Source organism: Sphaerodactylus townsendi, linkage group LG15 (genome assembly GCF_021028975.2).
Source record: "Sphaerodactylus townsendi isolate TG3544 linkage group LG15, MPM_Stown_v2.3, whole genome shotgun sequence".
Classification (NCBI taxonomy): domain Eukaryota; kingdom Metazoa; phylum Chordata; class Lepidosauria; order Squamata; family Sphaerodactylidae; genus Sphaerodactylus; species Sphaerodactylus townsendi.
In genome coordinates, this window is record NC_059439.1 from 19,117,380 (window position 1) to 19,135,461 (window position 18,082).

Consider the following 18,082-nt stretch of genomic DNA (forward strand, 5'->3'; position numbering starts at 1 on the left):
TGCTGATCAGTGTCACAGATTGGCCCTCCTCCCCCCAGGTCCTGCTGCGGGATTACAAATTGCGCTCTTACACCCTGAACGCCGTCAGCTATCACTTTCTGCAGGAACAGAAGGAAGACGTGCAGCATTCCATCATCACAGACCTGCAGGTAATGATGGGCAACTTGACCAACTGTTGTGCCGTCACATGGAGGTGCGCGTTGTAAAAAAACAACAACTCACCTCCCATGCTGCATAGCTGCGTGGGGAGCACCTTTAAAAACTGGGAAGCAAGTGCTTCCTGGGGCAGCCATTCCCTTGTGAGCGGCTGGTTTAAAACTAAAAAATTGCTGATAGTGTGAATTCTTGAAAAACCCGGGTTTGGGGGGAAAACACGGGATGGACTCGGGAGCAGGATCCATGTGAAGTTCCCCCCCGCCCCCCGCCCCCCCAACATGGGTTTTATACCATGGTTAGCCTGGGTTTATTGGCCCGTGCAGAAGGGGCCTCAATTGGACAAATGTATTTAATGGCTTTTATTCCCATCCATTTGGCCTCCATGAGTTGTGTGACTGGTTTGGTACGACTAACCTGCCCTTGATCGCCCCTTTTTCCTGCAGCAGTCTTCACCTGCTCCCATAAGAAGAAGAGAAGGAGGAGTTTGGATTGATGCCCTGCTTTTCTCAACCTTTGAGAAGGCTCAAAGCAGCTTACAAACTCCTTCCCTTCCTCTCCTCACGACAGACACCTTGTGAGATAGGTGGGACTGAGAAAGTTCTGAGAGAACTGTGCCCAAGGTCACCCAGCAGACTTCATGAGCAGGAGTGGGGAAACAAGCCCAGTTTACCAGATTAGAGTCCATCTGCTCTTTATGTCTACACCACACCAATTGTGTTAGTATTTGCTAGGCACAAAATTGGGGAAGCCTATTAACCTGATTCCTTTTCGTTCTAATGCTTGAGAGGTGTTTTTTTGCAGCATGTAAAATCCGCCAGCTTTCCCTTCCCTTTCCCTTCTGCAGAATGGTTCCGACCAATCGCGGCGGCGTCTGGCCGTGTACTGCCTCAAGGACGCCTACTTGCCTCTGCGGCTCTTGGAGAAGCTCATGTGCGTCATCAACTACATGGAGATGGCAAGAGTCACCGGCGTCCCTCTCAACTACCTCTTGGCACGGGGGCAGCAGATCAAGGTGGTCTCGCAGCTCCTCAGACAGGTAAGGGGCAGCTGAGGATCACAGAGACACAGGCAGAGTGGAGGCGAGGGGATGCAGGGGACACTCCAGGGCATAGATGTCAAAGCACATTGCTGGCAGGGGATGATGGGAACTGTAGTCCATAACATCTGGAGGGCCGTGAGTTTGACACCTATGCTCCAGGGTGTCTGAGACTCAGCAGTGAAGGCCGATTCTGCTTTCTTATAATAATAATAAGAGTTTATATTTATACTCCACCTTTCTCACCTGTAAGGAGACTCAAAGAGGCTTACAAGCTCCTTTCCCTTCCTCTCCCCACAACAGACACCTTGTGAGGAGGTGGGGCTGAGAGAATTCTATATAAATCCAGATTCTTCTTCTCCTGACCTGGCCTGGTGAGTCCACCATAAGGTAGCCACCATACGGTAGCCGCCACCAGTGCCAGTTTGGGCTGGGAAGTCCGCTGGGGGCTTGGCAGCTGAGGCAGCCACACCCACCCACCCAGGGCCCTGCCCAAACTAAGTCACATTTATGTAATATCCAGCCCTAATGACAAATGAGTTGGATGCCCCTGGTCTATCTAGGTGTCAAACTCACGGCCCTCCAAATGTTATGGACTACAGTTCCCATCATCCCCGTCACAATCATGCTAGCAGGGGATGATGGGAACTGTAGTTCATAACATCTGGAGGGCCATGAGTTTGACACCTGTGCAATAGGCAGTTAGCCCTGAGAGCAGTGGGGCAGACCCAGGCGTGGATAAAATCATGGTTTATGGGAGAGTGGCGAGATGGCTTCAGACCTGCCTTTTCTCTGCACCCAAAGGCTATGAAGCAGGATCTGGTGATGCCGGTGGTGAAATCAGAAGGCGGGGAAGACTACGCTGGTGCAACCGTCATCGAGCCGCTGAAGGGGTAAGGCCTGCTGGGGGAGAGGTTAAACCTTATACCGTGTATTGTTGAAGGCTGTTGCAGCCAGAATCACTAGGATGTTTTGGGTTTTCCGGGCTGTATGGCCGTGTTCTAGCATCTTCTGATGTTTTGCCTGCATCTGTGGCTGGAATCTTCAGAGGATCTGATGGTAGTAAAGCAAGTGGAGTATACATATATACCTATGGAATGTCCAGGATGGGAGAAAGAACCATTTGCATTGGTTAAAAGTGTTAAGGGTGCAATTTGCAAGTGCAATTGGCACGTGTGAAGTGGAATTCACCCATTTTAGCATATGTATATAACCCTGTGTCGGTGCCAAGGGTGGCGAGGTTTCTTCTTGTCCTGCAGTGCGTATCGGCTGAGCCTGACCCATTTAAAAGTACTGCCAGGAGCGGGGGACAGGTGGGGTTCTGGGTGCCCTGCAAGGGAAAATGGATTAATGTCATGAGCGGAACCGAAAGGCGCTTGTGAAGACAGGGGAAGGGACAGTGGTCTTGAGGTAGCTTTGGGTTCAGGGCACGGGGTGGTTTCTTATAAGCTGGAGCACAATATGGAACTCAGAGCCAGGAAGACTGATTTTTGTTAAGCCCTCACTTGGCAAGAAACAGTGTGGTGGAAGTGCAGAAGAACCATGCAAGGACAGAACTCACCACTCTTCTGTGGAAGCCGACTGGAAAGCCTTCCATAGGTGTCAAACTCGCGGCCCTCCAGATGTTATGGACTACAGTTCCCATCATCCCCTGCCAGCATCATCCCCTGTCGGGATGATGGGAACTGTAGTCCATAACATCTGGAGGGTCGCGAGTTTGACACCTGTGCCCCAATCACTCACAGAGTGGTTGTTTTACAGGGTTGTTGTGAGGGTATAATGGAAGAAGGGGAAGCATGACCACACCCCTGAGCTCCTCACAGATTAAGAAAAGTAATGGACAAGAGCATTGATGGAGGCCAGAGCTGGAACATGGATTCTCTAGGGTTAGTCAGGCAGGCTGAATAAGCTATCCAGGTAGCCATAACAAGATAGTGAGGAAGAACACGACAGATTCCCCCTATTTCTCTCTCTCTTTTTCTCATCCACCCACACCCCATTAGCTATTATGATGTGCCCATTGCTACCTTGGACTTCTCTTCCCTGTACCCATCCATCATGATGGCGCACAACCTGTGCTATACCACGCTGCTGCAACAGGGGGCAGTAGAGAGCTATGGGTGAGTGCCGGAGGACCTTTTAGTTGTCAAGGACCTTTTAGTTGTTGCTTTATTCTGACCTCGCAGAGTTGGGAGGAGCAAAGTCAAACTGTGGGGGAAAGTCACGTTTGTGTTTTTTGCTTTGTCAACGCTTTATTTATTAGCAATATTTATGGACAATAATAACAAACGCATGATAAAGAGCATGAATTTAAAAAATGTGTTGCTCACAAAGAAAGGACCAGCAGTGACAATAAACTGGAGTGTTTCAAACTAGGCATACTTGGATCTGTGAGTATTTGTGGAGTCACACCTCATAGAATTTGGGTGGGGTCTGAAATATTTAAAATATTCTAGATTTGACTATGTTCAACCAGGATGGAGCTATATTTCCAAGGCCTTTTGTGGATTTCCTGCTTAGATTTCCATCCCCCCACCCCCACCCCAACGAATTCAACAAAGGGTAGCTGCCTATCTGTGAAATTAGTTGTATAAAATTTATCATGGATAATTTTGAGCTGGGAAGATATTTTTATTCAAGGCCAAGAACTTTCAAATCTTAAGATACCTTTTTTAAATTGAAGGTGTTTTGACCTTTTCCCAAAATGCTGCAACTAGGAATTCAGTAGCCGCCAACAACAGAGCAATTACTGCAGTCTGACTTTGGGTAGCATTTTATGATCTGCCCTTTCGACTGAAACTGTCTTAATGACATCTTATATCCTGCCATGTCTGTATTTCAATTAAGACTTTCCCCCAGAATTGTAAAATCTTTGGGCAATCCACAAAACAGCAAGAAAAGAACCAACACCTTTTGAAACATTTCAGCATTTGAAAACCGTCTCCCCAGATATCCTGTGGGATAATCTGCAAGCTCCAAGGATCTCAGTGGGATGGGATTAATGGGAATTGGAAGGATGCTGTTGCTGCTTAAATATGGGATGTTAAGAAGAAAGGAGCCATTGGAGATAGGGATGAAGATGTATAATTGGAGATAGGGATGAAGATGTATAATAGGTGGCAAGACTCCCGGCCTGCCTGCCCTCCAATCGAATGTCGCCTTTCCGTTCTAGGCTGTCACCAGAGCAGTTCATCCGCACCCCGACCGGGGACCGCTTTGTGAAGGCGTCTGTTCGCAAAGGGCTGCTGCCTGAAATCTTGGAGAACTTGTTGGCAGCCCGCAAGAGGTGATTCAGTGGGGCAAACGCATATCTTGGGAAAATATAGCCCAGTACAAAAGTTTTCCGCCCCCCCTTTTGGGTCGCCACCGTCCCTCACCACGACCAAACAACATTACTTGTCTTGAAGTCAGTGTATGGACCCGGGGGAAGGAGGAAGGTTGTGGGGGGTAATCCCCCCCGTGACTAAATGGCTGCAGCCCAGGGACATTTGGCCCATATGTCCCCCTGGGTGGTACGCCCCTGCAGTGGGGGACACCTGTGGATCTTAAAGTGATAGGAACGAGCAGGCTAAGCCATATCTAAGTAGTAAAGCCCACGCATTTTGCCCTCAGTCCCCAGCACCCCCCAGTGAATAGGCTTGCCAGTAAAAGGATTAAAAGAGATCTGTATGTGCCACTTGTTGTCCTGGACGGGGCTGATCTCGATGAGCTGATTGTTTGGCTGCATCTAAGACTGATTTGAATGTTTGTATGTAAGACCCAGAATTCTCTGTGCTGAGGAATAGGGCCAGGGGTTTCTGGGTTCCTCAGTAAAGATTTAAGGAGAAGCAAGGAGGGACTTGAACTTATGGCTGGTTGGAAGGGATGGGAAGAGGAAGAGAGATTTTAAAAAGAGGGTTGCATTTTCTGGCTAGGACTGTAAACTGGAACACTTGAGCTTTTGGCTGGTGAGTGTGACAAGAAGATGGAATCTAGTTATTTATTTGTGTGTGCTGTTTATAGTCCGCCTTTCTCATTTGAGGCAGAATACACAGCGTAAGTCAATGCAGTCAGTAGATTCAGTCATTTGATAAGCAAAGTGATAGGGCTGGGATTACAGAAACCTGAAAACAAAACATAAGTATTAGAAGAAAGAAGAGGAGGAGGAGTTTGGATTTATACCCCACCTTTCTCTCCTTTAAGGAGACTCAAGGTGGCTTACAAGCTCCTTTCTCTTCCTCTCCCCACAACAGACACCTTGTGAGGTAGGTGGGGCTGAGAGAGTTCTGAGAGGATCTGTGACTAGCACAAGGTCACCCAGCAGGAATTTAGGAGTGCGGAAACACATCTGGTTCACCAGATCACTCAGGTGGAGGAGTGGGGAATCAAACCCGGTTCTCCAGATTAGAATCCATCTGCTCTGCCACTAGAGCTTGTACATTAACCATGCCAAAAAATGGAATTACGTGGGTAGATAACAAGTGAACGAGAGCAGAGTAATACATAATGGCAAGCATAAATAACACACGGTGTGTACAGTAGGGCAGCACGCGGTCCCATTCTTTTTATTAAATCACCTTGAACTGGCTCATCATAACACGAGTGAGTTAGATAATTGTACCTTGCACTCCTCATGCCTTCTTTTTTGGGTTTTTTTTTAAAAAATAGGCCCCTACCAGACTTTACAGGTGAGCAGGAAGACGCATGGATACTCCACCCCACTCTCTGATCTTCCCTCTTTGTCCCCAATGTCTTAGGGCCAAGGGAGAGCTCCAGCGGGAGACCGATCCGTTCAAGCGCCAGGTGTTAGACGGGCGGCAGCTAGCCCTGAAGGTCAGCGCCAACTCTGTTTACGGCTTCACTGGCGCCCAGGTGGGCAAGCTGCCGTGCCTGGAGATCTCGCAGGTGAGCTTGGCCTCCCTTTTTTGAGTCGTAGCATCCTGAAACACAAACTATTGTCCCTGGGCTGGGGGAAGCTGCTATTGCTGCCCCCCCACCCGATAATCGGTTGGCAGAGGGCAAATTGGGCGGCAGCTTAAGTTATCCTTCACTTTACTGTCACTCAAGCTGACGGAGCACATTCCTGCGGCCAGTCTTTGGCCATACCTCACTGTCCGCTTGTGGTTGTGTGTGATTTATGAAGTATCGTAAAGAAAAACCAACAAACAAACATTTTAACACTGGATCAGGGAGGAGGACAAACAAAAGGAAGTAGCCGCTTCGCATGACGCATCATTAACTTTGTGGAATTCGCAACCACAAGCCGCTAGATTATTTGTCGGAACGTTAGAAAAATACACAGGGGATAGATCTCTCCAAGGCAGGGTCCCCGGCGTGGTATCCGTGGGTGCTATGGCTGCCATTTTTTCTGGCTCCCGCCAAGTGTTTTCAAGAAGTTTAAGCCCCTTTGAGTCTCCTACAAGAGAGAAAGGGGGGATATAAATCCAAACTCTCCTTCTTATTATTGTTATTACAACTGTGCTAAGTACATGTTTGTGTACATTTCCCTACAGCCAGGAGTACGCAACAGTTAGCATAGTAAAACAACTTAGGAGCTATAAAGAGAATGTATTTCAACAAAATTGCCATGACTCTACTTGGTTTCTGTCTGCATAGATCTGGCACAGTAAGGTCAACATGCATATGGGCACACTTTATTTATTTCATTTATACCCCACTTGTCTCCCTGAAGGGGGCCCAAAGTGATTTGCCATATTTTCTTCCCTTCTTCACTTCATCCTCGATACAACCCTCCGAGGTGGGTTAGGCTGAGAGCGCGTGACTTGCCCTCGACCCCTCCAGCAAGCGTCCATGGCCCAGTGGGGATTTGAATCTGTCTGTCCCAAATCCTAGTGCAATGCTCTAACCACTGCATGACACTGCCCGTCGTTTCTTGAAAAGCCATTGTTGCTGGCCTACATAACAATGGTTTTTAAAAATGCATTTTGAAGCCTTGCTGAGCCTGTGAGAATAGATGCAAAGTAGGGGTTGGGGGGGGGGGGGAGAGAATTTCTTATGAAGTGACAGATTGGGATATATAGAAACATTTCATTTTAGGAGTTCTACAGTTGTGGTGGGAGTGCTGCTTTATGTCCAAAGGAGCAATAACTTGGAATCTTCCAGAGCCCTTAAAGTTGCCCAGCAAAGTTCTTCATATTTCTCTTCCCCATGTCCAGAGTGTGACTGGATTCGGACGTCAGATGATCGAGAAGACGAAGCAGCTGGTAGAATCCAAATACACCATTGCCAATGGCTACAGCGCTGATGCCAAGGTAGGGAGGGGATGAACAGGCTCCTGTATAACAGCGGGCAGTTCCAGGCTACCGTAAGGGAAAGAGAAGAAACTGGCTGCCATTTTCCCAAGGGGGAAAAAGACATAGGAGCACTCTAGAGGTGGCAGAAAAGGTTGATGAGTTACTAAAATCCACCACGTGCCTTGTTCTCCCATCTTTTCAATTAAAATATTTTTTAATGTTTTTAAAAGTTGTTTTAGAAAAAAATTGCCTTGTTCTCTCAGCTTGTGTGCTGATTTTGCCAGCAGTTACTGGGAGTGGAGAAACTGTAGCAGAGGGTGTCGGAAGGCAACCATGTGGGTAGCCAGATTTGTGGTTTGCTGGGGGTGGGTGGGTTGGGGGGAGCAGCAATGGAGACACTGGAACAAGAAGAAGAAGAGCTTGGATTTATATCCCTCTTTTCTCTCCTGTAAGGAGACTCAAAGGGGCTTACAATCTCCTTTCCCTTCCCCCACCCCCACAACAAACACCCTGTGAGGTGGGTGAGGCTGAGAGAGCTCCGAAGAATTGTGACTAGCCCAGGGTCACCCAGCTGGCATGTGTTGGAAGGCACAAGCTAATCTGGTTCCCCAGATAAGCCTCCACAGCTCAAGTGGCAGAGCGGGGAATCAAACCCAGTTCTCCAGATGAGAGTGCACCTGCTCTTAACCACTACACCACACTGGCTCTCAAGAAGATGAGTTAGGATTGGGGCTGTGGTTCAGTGGTGTAGCACCTGCTTTGCAAGCGAGAAGGTCCTAATTCCCGGTGTGTCTGTTTTGAAGGAGCAGGTAGTACGGAATTTGAGAGAGCTCTACCTTAGTCCAGAGCCCCCCAGCCTGGTTCCAAAGGATGCCATGGCGTCCGCCAAGATCTTTCCTGGCAACCAGCAAGCGTTTTAGGAAGTAATCAAGACCAAGGCTTTGCTCAGCAAGGCATCTGATTGACTATTGGAAATTTGATTGGCTGTGGAGATGGTTGCCTTGGCAGCAGTTGCCCCCACAACACTAGGATCTGCACTTTGCTCCCGAAGGTAAACTGTGGCAATCGTTCTGCGGCTGGCTCCGCCTCCTGCGGCAGCCACGTTGTCAGCACGCCCGCCATGCCGTGCAGAATTCCGGATGTCCACAGTCTCAAAAGGGTTTGGGGACCTAAGGCAGGGGCCTTACAACCTGGAGGGCGAAGATCGGAATGGGCGCTACTGACCTTGGTGCATCAGTGGTCCGAGTTGATAGAAGTTCAAGAGTTGGGAGCTGCAAGAAGCAAAGAGCGCGTTGTTTTGCGAAAGTATTTCTGCTCCACTTTTCCTGTGGCTCAAGGTCATAGGTGTCAAACCCGCTGCCCTCCAGATGTTATGGACTACAGTTCCCATGATGCTGGCAGGGGTGATGGGAACTGTAGTCCATAACATCTGGAGGGCCACGAGCTTGACACTTGTGCTCAAGGTGGTTGTCCTGTGGGACTTGGGGGAGGGAAGCGGGTTGGCATCGCTGTGCCAGAGCCGAGAAACGGCTGTTAGTCTGCAATGCCTTCATTCCGCCGACCTCTGACCTGCAGGTAGTGTACGGGGACACGGACTCCGTGATGTGCCGCCTGGGTGTGCCGACCGTCGCCGAGGCTATGGAAATAGGCAGGGAAGCGGCCGCTTGGGTCTCCAGTCATTTTGTACCCCCCATCAAGCTGGAGTTTGAGAAGGTGAGTGGCACAATTGCTGATTTGTTTGCTGTGTCAATTTGCCACTTTTGGGCCATAGAGGTTGAAACAGCTTACAGTGCTTTTAAAAAACTGAAAAACTGCAATTATTCTGCATGTGCAGAAGGGGCCAGGGTTTCAGCATCCGTGTTGGTGGAAATTGTACGAATCCTCTCCTGCTCGTAGTCACACCCAGATTTCTTTTTTCCCCTCTTTCCTCGAATCTGCTCACCTGCCAGGTGTACTTTCCCTACCTCCTCATCAACAAAAAGCGTTACGCCGGCCTGTACTTTTCGTCCAGCCCCGACACACACGACAAGATGGACTGCAAAGGGATCGAAACGGTGCGCCGTGACAACTGCCCCCTAGTGGCGAACCTCATCAACACTTGTCTGCAGAAGCTGCTCATAGATCGGTATGTTGGCATTCCCAATCAGAATGGGGTGTGGTAGCCAGACCCAAAACATAGCGGACACCTCTGAGGTGGGGGGGGGGGGTGTTGCTTGCCTTGGTCCAGGCTGGAAAAAAAGTCCAGTAGATCTGGCAAACTTTATGCCGTCATGATCTTTCATGAGACAGGCCTTGCTTCGTTGGATGAGCAGTGTGACCATCTATAGCATTTAGAGTTCAAACAGACAAAGGATGGTCTGAGGAGTGACATGTGACAAGGGAAGCCAATGTGAAATTAGAATCAATGAAGAGGAGGAGGAGGAGGAGGAGGAAGAGAAGTAGTAGTAGTAGTAGTAGTAGTAGTTTGGATTTATATCCCCCCTTTCTCTCCTGTAAGGAGACTCAAGGTGGCTTACAAGCTCCTTTCCCCCCTCCACAACAAACAGCCTGTGAAGTGGGCGGGGCTGAGGGTGCTCCGAAGAACTGTGACTCGCCCAAGGTCACCCAGCTGGCATGTGTTGGAGTGCAGAAGCTACTCTGGTCCACCAAATAAGCCTCCACAGCTCAAGTGGCAGAGCAGGGAATCCAACCCGGTTCTCCAGATTAGAGCGCACCTCCTCTCAACCACTACACCACACTGGCTCTCATGAAAGATTAATTGAACAGACTGATTGCTCTTTGATTAGTTCTTGTTTTGCACAGATCTCTCCTTGAAAGTTCATACACTTTTCTGTTGTATGAACCACACATGTACATTTAGCTGCTTGGAATGGACACTCCAGTGCATCTGAAGAAGAGAGCCCCGCCTTGCAAAAATGCACGTTGGGATAAATATTCTCAGTCTCTAAGGTGCTGTTGGGGTCCTGTTAGAATTTGCTGCTACAGACCTACCCAGCCGCTCTTCTTGAATTATCATCATGGCGGCCAGGATACACCTTTTAGAAGCTGGTTCCTGAAAAACACCGTTCTCGAATTCCTGCGCTCTACTACTTCCCAGACTCTCTTGGTTGTGTTTTTTTTAAAAGAAAACTGCTCTGGTTTGTTACACCCAGGTGCCTCTTTCTGCCTTTTCAGAGACCCTTCAGGTGCCGTGGACCACGCCAAAGAGGTCATCTCTGACCTGCTGTGTAACAGAGTGGACATCTCGCAGCTGGTAATTACCAAGGAGCTGACCCGCACGGCAGATGAGTACGCAGGGCGCCAGGCCCACGTGGAGCTGGCTGAGCGGTGAGTTGAGGGAGGCCCGTTCTATCTTTTATGAAATCCCCCTTGGTGGGGGGGAGTGCCTTGAAGCCCCTTCAGGGTCCTCCACTCATGGGAGAAGAAGAGAGCGCAGGCCGATGGCCCTTGGCGGAACCCCGTTCGGAATATCGAGCGGCGGAGTGGGGGGATTTTGCAAACGTGAAGTGAGTTGTTTTAGGAAGGGGCATCGCTGATCGTCGCCTCATGCTCTTGCTCTGCCCCACCTGGCGCCTTTAGCCCTGGTGGGAGTTCTCGTGTACTTGAGAGGGGAAAGTATGTGGGTGTGGAGGAGGCCAACGAGGCGTGACCAAAGGGAAGGGCAGAAATAGTCGTGGCCGGGCCCCAGCTGTGAGCGGAGCCTCCTGAGACGCCCACCCCAGGGTCTGGGCTTCCTGTCCTGACTGCGGCTGTCTCATCTGCTGCACACAGACACCCCAGTGGGGCTGACTGGCTCCTTCTTGCTTGGCTGCTTCACGGCCCCCTCAGCAAACAAGACGAAGGCGCGCTCGCCCAGTGTCATCTGCGGGGCAGAGATGAAGCAAGTGGCGCTTGTGTTTCATTCTCTGTCACTTGGTCTCTCAGTGGAACCTTTATTCTGAGGTTGAACGTACCAATTTAGCTGTGCTATTAACATAGCGTAGTTCTGTTTCCAACCTCCAACACTGCCATCTTCAAAGCCTTTTTTTGAATCTTGACCCTGGCTACTTCTTAGCCTCGTTGCCCTCGCCCTCCCAAACTCTCATCTTGTCCCGAAAAGACTCCCGAGGTCTGGTTTGCACCCCTGCCTGGTTTGCTGGGTAGGGCATCCTTAAAGGTGTCTTGTTTCCAAAGGATCACACTCAGGCAGCCTTCCTCGCGGTCTTTGGTCCTGACTCAGGTTTGCCGCTTGTGCCTCCTCTCCGCAGGATGCGTCGGCGGGACCCCGGGAGCGCCCCCAACTTGGGGGACCGAGTGCCTTACGTCATCATCAGTGCCGCCAAAGGGGTCGCAGCTTACATGAAATCTGAAGTGAGTCGGGGTGGGGAGGGGAGATCAAGCAGAGGGGCGATTAGACAGCCAAGTGTCCGTGGTATGCATATTCCCTCGCTGCATTTGGTAAAGGTGCTTAAGTAACAGATATTTGCATGGAGGAGTGATGCCGGTTATTAGCCCAGCCCACTTAATGCCTGAAGAGTGACGCCCCTGATTTAATTGGAACGGCGTAGTAGCAGATCTCTGAGTGGCCAGCGTGGTGTAGTGGTTAAGAGCAGGCGGGTTCTAATCTGGAGAACCGGGTTTGATTCCCCACTCCTCCACCTAAGTGGCAGAGGCTTATCTGGTGAACCAGATGTGTTTCCGCACTCCTACTGGGTGACCATGGGCTCGTCACAGTTCTCTCAAAACTCTCTCAGCCCCACCTACCTCACAAAGTGTCTGTTATGGGGAGAGGAAGGGAAAGGAGCTTGTAGGCCACCTTGAGTCTCCTTACAGGAGAGAAAGGTGGGGTATAAATCCAAACTTCTTCTTCTTCACTCGCATCTGGTTGTCTCAGTTGCTCCGTGTTCCGATCCAAATGCCATTCCCGTTTTGATGACGGACGTGATCTCTGAGGCCAATCTGAGTCTGTTGCATAATTGCCCCTGTGTGCATATGTGTGCATGTTGTTGTACCTGCACGCACATACGCACACAACCCTGTTGCAATAACGCCGTAAGGTTGCAGGTGACCGAGGTGGAAATGATTGGGCAATGGCCCAGCAGAGGAAGATGAGAGTCCTGCGCGTGGTCCTTTGCGATCACAGCCCTTCACTCCGCTGCCCGGCACCCACTTCCTGCTTGCGTTGTCTTTGTCCCTTCAGGATCCGATCTACGTGCTGGAGAACAACCTGCCCATTGACACCCAGTATTACCTGGAGCAGCAGCTGGCCAAGCCGCTCCTGCGCATCTTTGACCCCATCTTGGGAGAGACCAAGGCGCAAAACGTTCTGCTGAGTGAGTGTGACGCCTTGTCTCCCCCGTGCAGCGGGGCTCAGCCTCCAAGCCGGGGAGCAAGGAACGGAGGAGGCGTGTCCCCCACGTCGTGCGTTTCCCGTCCCAGCAATTTGTCTGGGAGGCCTTCTGTCCACTGGCTCCGTGCTCGTGATGGCCAGCACCGTGAAAATCTAGACATCCCTTAAAATAGGCTGCCGTGGAGAGCAAGGCCCGTTTCCCCTTTTGCAATTTGAGTGCTATGCCCGCCCATTATCCATCAATGATTCGCCCTCCAGTTCTTAATCTTCCCCGCCGTGCTTCAGGCAAATTTGTTTTGCATTTTATATTTAAACCGCTGTTTGATCTATCCTTTTTCAAAGATTATTCGGCTTTTTAATTTTTGCTTCGAGGGGACTTTGTGATGTCACGAGCCCCTCCCAGCCAGTCAGCATATTGCACAGCCAGCTTCTTCTGCCGACTGGTTTCCCCTTAGAGGGGGGAAAGGGAGGTTGCGTATCTGGCCGCAACCCGACAAATGCACTTCCCAGAGCCTAGTGACTCCTGCTTGTGAAGCTCAACTGCCTCAACATCCTTATTAGCTCATGTCTAGCTAGTGTAGTGGTTAAGAGCAGGTGGGTTGTAACCTGGAGAACCGGGTTTGATTCCCCACTCCTCCACCTGAGTGGCAGAGGCTTATCTGGTGAAACAAATGTGTTTCCGCACTCCTACATTCCTGCTGGGTGACCTTGGGCTAGTCACAGTTCTCTCCGAACTCTCTCAGCCCCACCTATCTCACAAGGTGTCTATTGTGGGGAAAGGAGCTTGTAAGCCATCTTGAGTCTTCTTACAGGAGAGAAAGGTGGGGGATAAATCCAAACTCTTCTTCTTCTTCTATGACGGCAGAATGCCCAGAAGATGCATTCACACCTTGAGCACCAAAGGGATGCCTTATTGATTGATTGATTGATTGATTGATTGATTGATTGATTGATTGGATTTCTATATCGCCCAATCCCCAAAGGGCTCTGGGCGGTGTACAACATGGATTCCATATACAGTATATAAACAAAACCCCATTAAATTAAAATGTAAGTTTAAAAGTTTAAATATTTAAAACGGAGCAGTATTTCAGTAAAATGGCGTCAGCAATACCCCAGATTAAACCCTCCCAAAAAAGGGGGAACAAGACAGTAACAAAAGCGGGTCCCCTAGGTGACAGGGGGACTCCGAAAACCGGAGGAATAGAGTAGAAGGGGCACCTAATCAGCTGCTAATTTCCAAAAGTCTGGGTGGAACAACTTCAATCTCTATTGTACCCCATGCGGAATTCACCAAGATCCCGCAGGGCCCGGACAGCTGGAGGGAGAGTGTTCCACCAGGCAGGGGCCAAGGCAGAAAAGGCCCTGGCCCGAGTGGAGGCCAGCCGCATCATTGAGGGGCCAGGAACCACCAGTAAATTGGCCTCTGCTGAACGCAGGGGCCAAGTAGGGACATATGGGGTAATGCGGTCCCGAAGATACGAGGGTCCCAGGCCACGTAAGGCCTTAAAGGTTAAGGCCGCGTAAGGCCTTAAAGTACCTCAACGTGACCATCTCCACAAAGTGGTCTCCTAGGGCTGCCCAGGGATGATTCTCAGAATGGCACAGATCTTCTCCGTTGTGTTCTGACTTTGCCTAGACCTTGACCTCTGAAGAAATGGGGGAGGGGTTGCCTCTAGATATGAGCCTCACCTGCAGATGAGCAGGTGAGAAAAAGGGGGAAGGGACATCACAGTCTTTTCCCCCTTTGGTTTTGGCAAGATGGGGGATTCTTCCAGACTGGAAAACCATTGAGGGTGACAAGTCCAGGTAACTGACAGCTTCCCAACTATAGAAGGAAGGGGGTGAATCTACAGTGGAGACACGCACACACACACCCCCCTTGAGATAACAGGTTTAGATGGTGGATTCTCTTGGAGACCAACTGTATCCTTCCCTAGTTGAAGGGTGTGTGGCAAGAGAGGAGTCCTGACACCTTCTGCTAGACAGGGGTGTCCAACTCTGGCCCTCCAGATGTTCGTGGACTATGATTCCCATCAGCAGGGGCTGATGGGAATTGTAGTCCATGAACATCTGGAGGGCCAGAGTTGGAACACACACCCCCATGCTAGAACATATGGAGGATGTGGAACGGAGCGTGCTTAACCTTCTTTTGCTTCCCTCCCTTGCAGAGGGGGACCATACCCGCTGCAAGACCGTGCTGACGGCCAAAGTCGGGGGGCTCATGGCTTTCGCCACCAAGCGAAGCACCTGCATCGGCTGTCGGGCGGTGCTCAGCCACCACGGTGAGGTCCTGTCTGTGTCCGTCTTGCGTGATCCCGTTTCTTTTTCCCCCAACCTCTTACCGAAACAAGCGTCCTTCCCCCCTTGGCTTCTTAACAGCAGTGTGTGTTGTAAGTTCCTATTGCCGGAACTTGCCACACAGTGTGAGAGTGAGTGTGTGTGTGTGTTAAGAGAAAGAGCTGAGCTACTCTAACAAACAGGAAACCACTCTAATAGATTAGCACACACCCCGCTCCCTGTCCTTCATCTCTCTACAAAAGGCCCTCAAGTTGTAGAAGACAGCCGAAAATTGAGATGCCTGGGAGGTTTAAAACGGGATGGTTCAGAACTTGGGACCTCTCTGGCGGAGAGTGATTCCTAACGGTTGGCATTGGGCAAAGAACTTCGGTTCCAGCGTCCTCTGTGGGAGCAAACCAGTATCTTCCTGAAACTTTGATCGGCGTCCAGAGTTCCCTTGAGGAAGGCTGGCACTTGGGACGGGTGTCCTCCCCCCAACCCCCACACCGTCTGGCCAAGTTGCAAACGAGTTCCCAGTGTGCCCGAAATGAATGACCGAAATGGCGGGACGAGTGAGGTTTCGGATTGCTCGAGTCTTTTAGAACGGAAAGCCAAACGTTTCAGAATGGCTGAGCCTGACCACAGTTCCGTCGCTTCCCGAGCAGGAGTAAAATCCATCCTGCAAATCTTCCTGCACCAGGTGTAACTCTTGTGACATCTGAGGATTCAGGGGGGTTCTGCAGAATTGGTATACAGAGAGAAACCCCAAGTCCTAAGTGGGGGGAGGATCCCCAGAGTTCTAGGTTGAAGGGTGAAGAACTCAGAGTCCCAGGTGGGGGCAAGATCCCCAGAATCCTAGATGGGAGGAGGAAGGAACCCCAGGATCCTAGGTTGCAGGGGTGGCAGGATCCCCAGGGTCCTACATGGGGGAGGCAGGATCCCCATAGTCCTGGTGGGGGGGGGGGGATGACAGATGTTTTCTGACTTGCTGTTATCCTTCCAGGCGCTGTCTGCAAATTCTGCTTAGGCCACCAGTCTGAGCTCTACCAGAAGGAGGTGAGTAGTTCTGCAGGAAGGGCTGGTGGAGTCACCAGCACCTGGTAACGGCCACGCACAAAGATTTTGGGACTCCCGGAGCCCTCAATTTTTTGTTTACGGCGAAGAATCTTGTCAGTCATGTGGGGAGAGCCTGGAAGCCGTGGGTGCTCCTGGAGGAGGATGAGATCGGGTGAGTGAAATGAAGAGGAGATTTAAAGGGGGGTTCGGCATCACCACCTTCCCGTTTTTCTCCCTCCAACAGGTAGCCCACCTGAGCTCCCTGGAGGAGAAATTCTCCCGCTTATGGACGCAGTGTCAACGCTGTCAGGGCAGCCTGCACGAGGACGTCTTGTGCACCAGGTGAGGACTGGACTGCCCTCCACGCCCTCACGGAGCGGCCCTGGCGCTTGTCCCGTTTCCCACGGGGATATGGGGCTAAAATATGGCTTTACACCACCCGGCGATGTTTATCCCCGCTTATCAGACCCGTCTGAGATCAGCAAACAGATGGCTCCCATGGCGAGGTGCAATGGCGGGGGTACTGCCGAACCCGTTTTTATTGCCTTTATAAATACAGCACCTGTCAGGAGGCCACAGGGAACGGAGAGAAAAGAGCCCTTCTGCTCCAGCTTGAAAGATATCAGCTGGGTCACCTGGGTTCTCCCAAGAGGGGACTGAGACATGACCGCGTGCGGGGAGAGGGAAGCAGGCTTTGCAAATGCCGGCAGGTCAACAACAACAAACAACCTTTATTAGGCATATAAAATAAAGTCTGATACATTATCAAAACTGTGATGTGCAGAGCGAGAATATAATCGAGACAAAGAGAGAAGAACTGTATCTAACGTTAGATGTCGCTTGCAGAGTTCCATCCCTGGTAAGAGAAATGTTGCTATTTTTTCCAAGAGCACAACGCCTGAGTTATTTATCAAGAGCCCCACAGCAGAACTGTCAGTCAGTGGCTTATTTGCCTAGAGACAGGGGGTGCCCTCTGTCCTCGGGCGCCACTGATCTGGTCACGTGGGGGCGCAAAATCGGCCCCCCGCATGATCGGGAAGACGGCAAGGCAGCAGGAAGTCCTGCTTTGTCGTCTTCTGGTGCCCTTGGCCCCGCCCATGTTATTGACATGGGCAGGGCCAAGGAAGCCAGAGGGATCGCCCAAGCCAGAAGGACCCACCACACCTCAAACCCAGAGGATGCAACCAGCCAGGACTATTGGGTTCTCTTTTTTCTCAGCAAGCAAGTCCCAGTCTCTCTTGTTCAGCTGTTGCCACCCCCGCTCTTCTGCCCGCCCAGTAGAGTTTGCCAGTCTCTTCCTTGTTCCCGTCACACCCCGAACTAACGATCCTCTCGTTCCCGCAGCCGTGACTGCCCCATCTTCTACATGCGGAAGAAAGTGCAGAAGGACCTTGACGATCAGGAAGCGCTGATCTCACGCTTTGGCCCTCCGACGTGGTGACGCTTCCTCTGCCTCTTTGGAACGGACTGAAGCTCTCCCCCCAGCCCCAGGCTGGGTGCCATTGCAGGGGAAATTGATCTTTTATCGCGGGACGCCAATCAACGCCATCCCGCATTCTGGGTGTATCTGTCAAAGCCAGGGTTCCGGAAGTGGTGTCATGCTCAGCCCTGGGCTGAACGATCGCATAGACCTGTCTTTGTAAAATGAGTTTCTACAAATAAAAGTATTCCTTTTTTTCCCCCTTGATGCTTGTAACTTATTTGGGAATAGGTTGAAAGGGCAAAAAAAGGAAAGGCTTAGAAACCACTGTTGACTCGCAAATACAGAAAAGCCGTTTTAATACTCCATAAACTTAATTATGTTCACAGCTGTTGGATACAAATGCACCCCTTAGGACAGTGGTGGCGAACCTATGGCACTCCAGATATTCATGGACTACAATTGGCCATGCTGGCAGGGGATGATGGGAATTGTAGTCCATGAACATCTGGAGTGCCATAGGTTCGCCACCACGGGCTTAGGAGCTGCTGTGGGGGTCATAACGCCCACCA

General features: G+C 50.7%; 1 protein-coding gene across 2 annotated transcripts in view; it reads left to right on the plus strand.

Moving 5' to 3' along the window:
• The window catches only part of POLD1 (DNA polymerase delta 1, catalytic subunit), a 28,912-nt gene extending 11,137 nt beyond the window's left edge, over positions 1 to 17,775 (plus strand). Inside the window, exons 12-28 of one of the 2 annotated variants that reach the window (XR_007246270.1) lie at positions 39 to 149; positions 1,001 to 1,192; positions 1,997 to 2,085; positions 3,196 to 3,312; positions 4,365 to 4,478; positions 5,929 to 6,076; positions 7,348 to 7,443; positions 9,001 to 9,138; positions 9,375 to 9,550; positions 10,600 to 10,752; positions 11,673 to 11,775; positions 12,605 to 12,737; positions 14,926 to 15,039; positions 16,038 to 16,090; positions 16,335 to 16,432; positions 16,875 to 16,949; positions 17,435 to 17,775. Coding sequence is in view for 1 of the 2 variants with exons in the window: in XM_048518009.1 (XP_048373966.1) it covers positions 39 to 149; positions 1,001 to 1,192; positions 1,997 to 2,085; positions 3,196 to 3,312; positions 4,365 to 4,478; positions 5,929 to 6,076; positions 7,348 to 7,443; positions 9,001 to 9,138; positions 9,375 to 9,550; positions 10,600 to 10,752; positions 11,673 to 11,775; positions 12,605 to 12,737; positions 14,926 to 15,039; positions 16,038 to 16,090; positions 16,335 to 16,432; positions 17,435 to 17,531 (1,932 nt within the window). In the remaining variant the exon portion in view is untranslated. The remainder of the gene's footprint in view (positions 1 to 38; positions 150 to 1,000; positions 1,193 to 1,996; positions 2,086 to 3,195; positions 3,313 to 4,364; positions 4,479 to 5,928; positions 6,077 to 7,347; positions 7,444 to 9,000; positions 9,139 to 9,374; positions 9,551 to 10,599; positions 10,753 to 11,672; positions 11,776 to 12,604; positions 12,738 to 14,925; positions 15,040 to 16,037; positions 16,091 to 16,334; positions 16,433 to 16,874; positions 16,950 to 17,434) is intronic. The other variant, XM_048518009.1, reaches the window with a different exon arrangement.
• Positions 17,776 to 18,082: the final 307 nt, after the last annotated feature.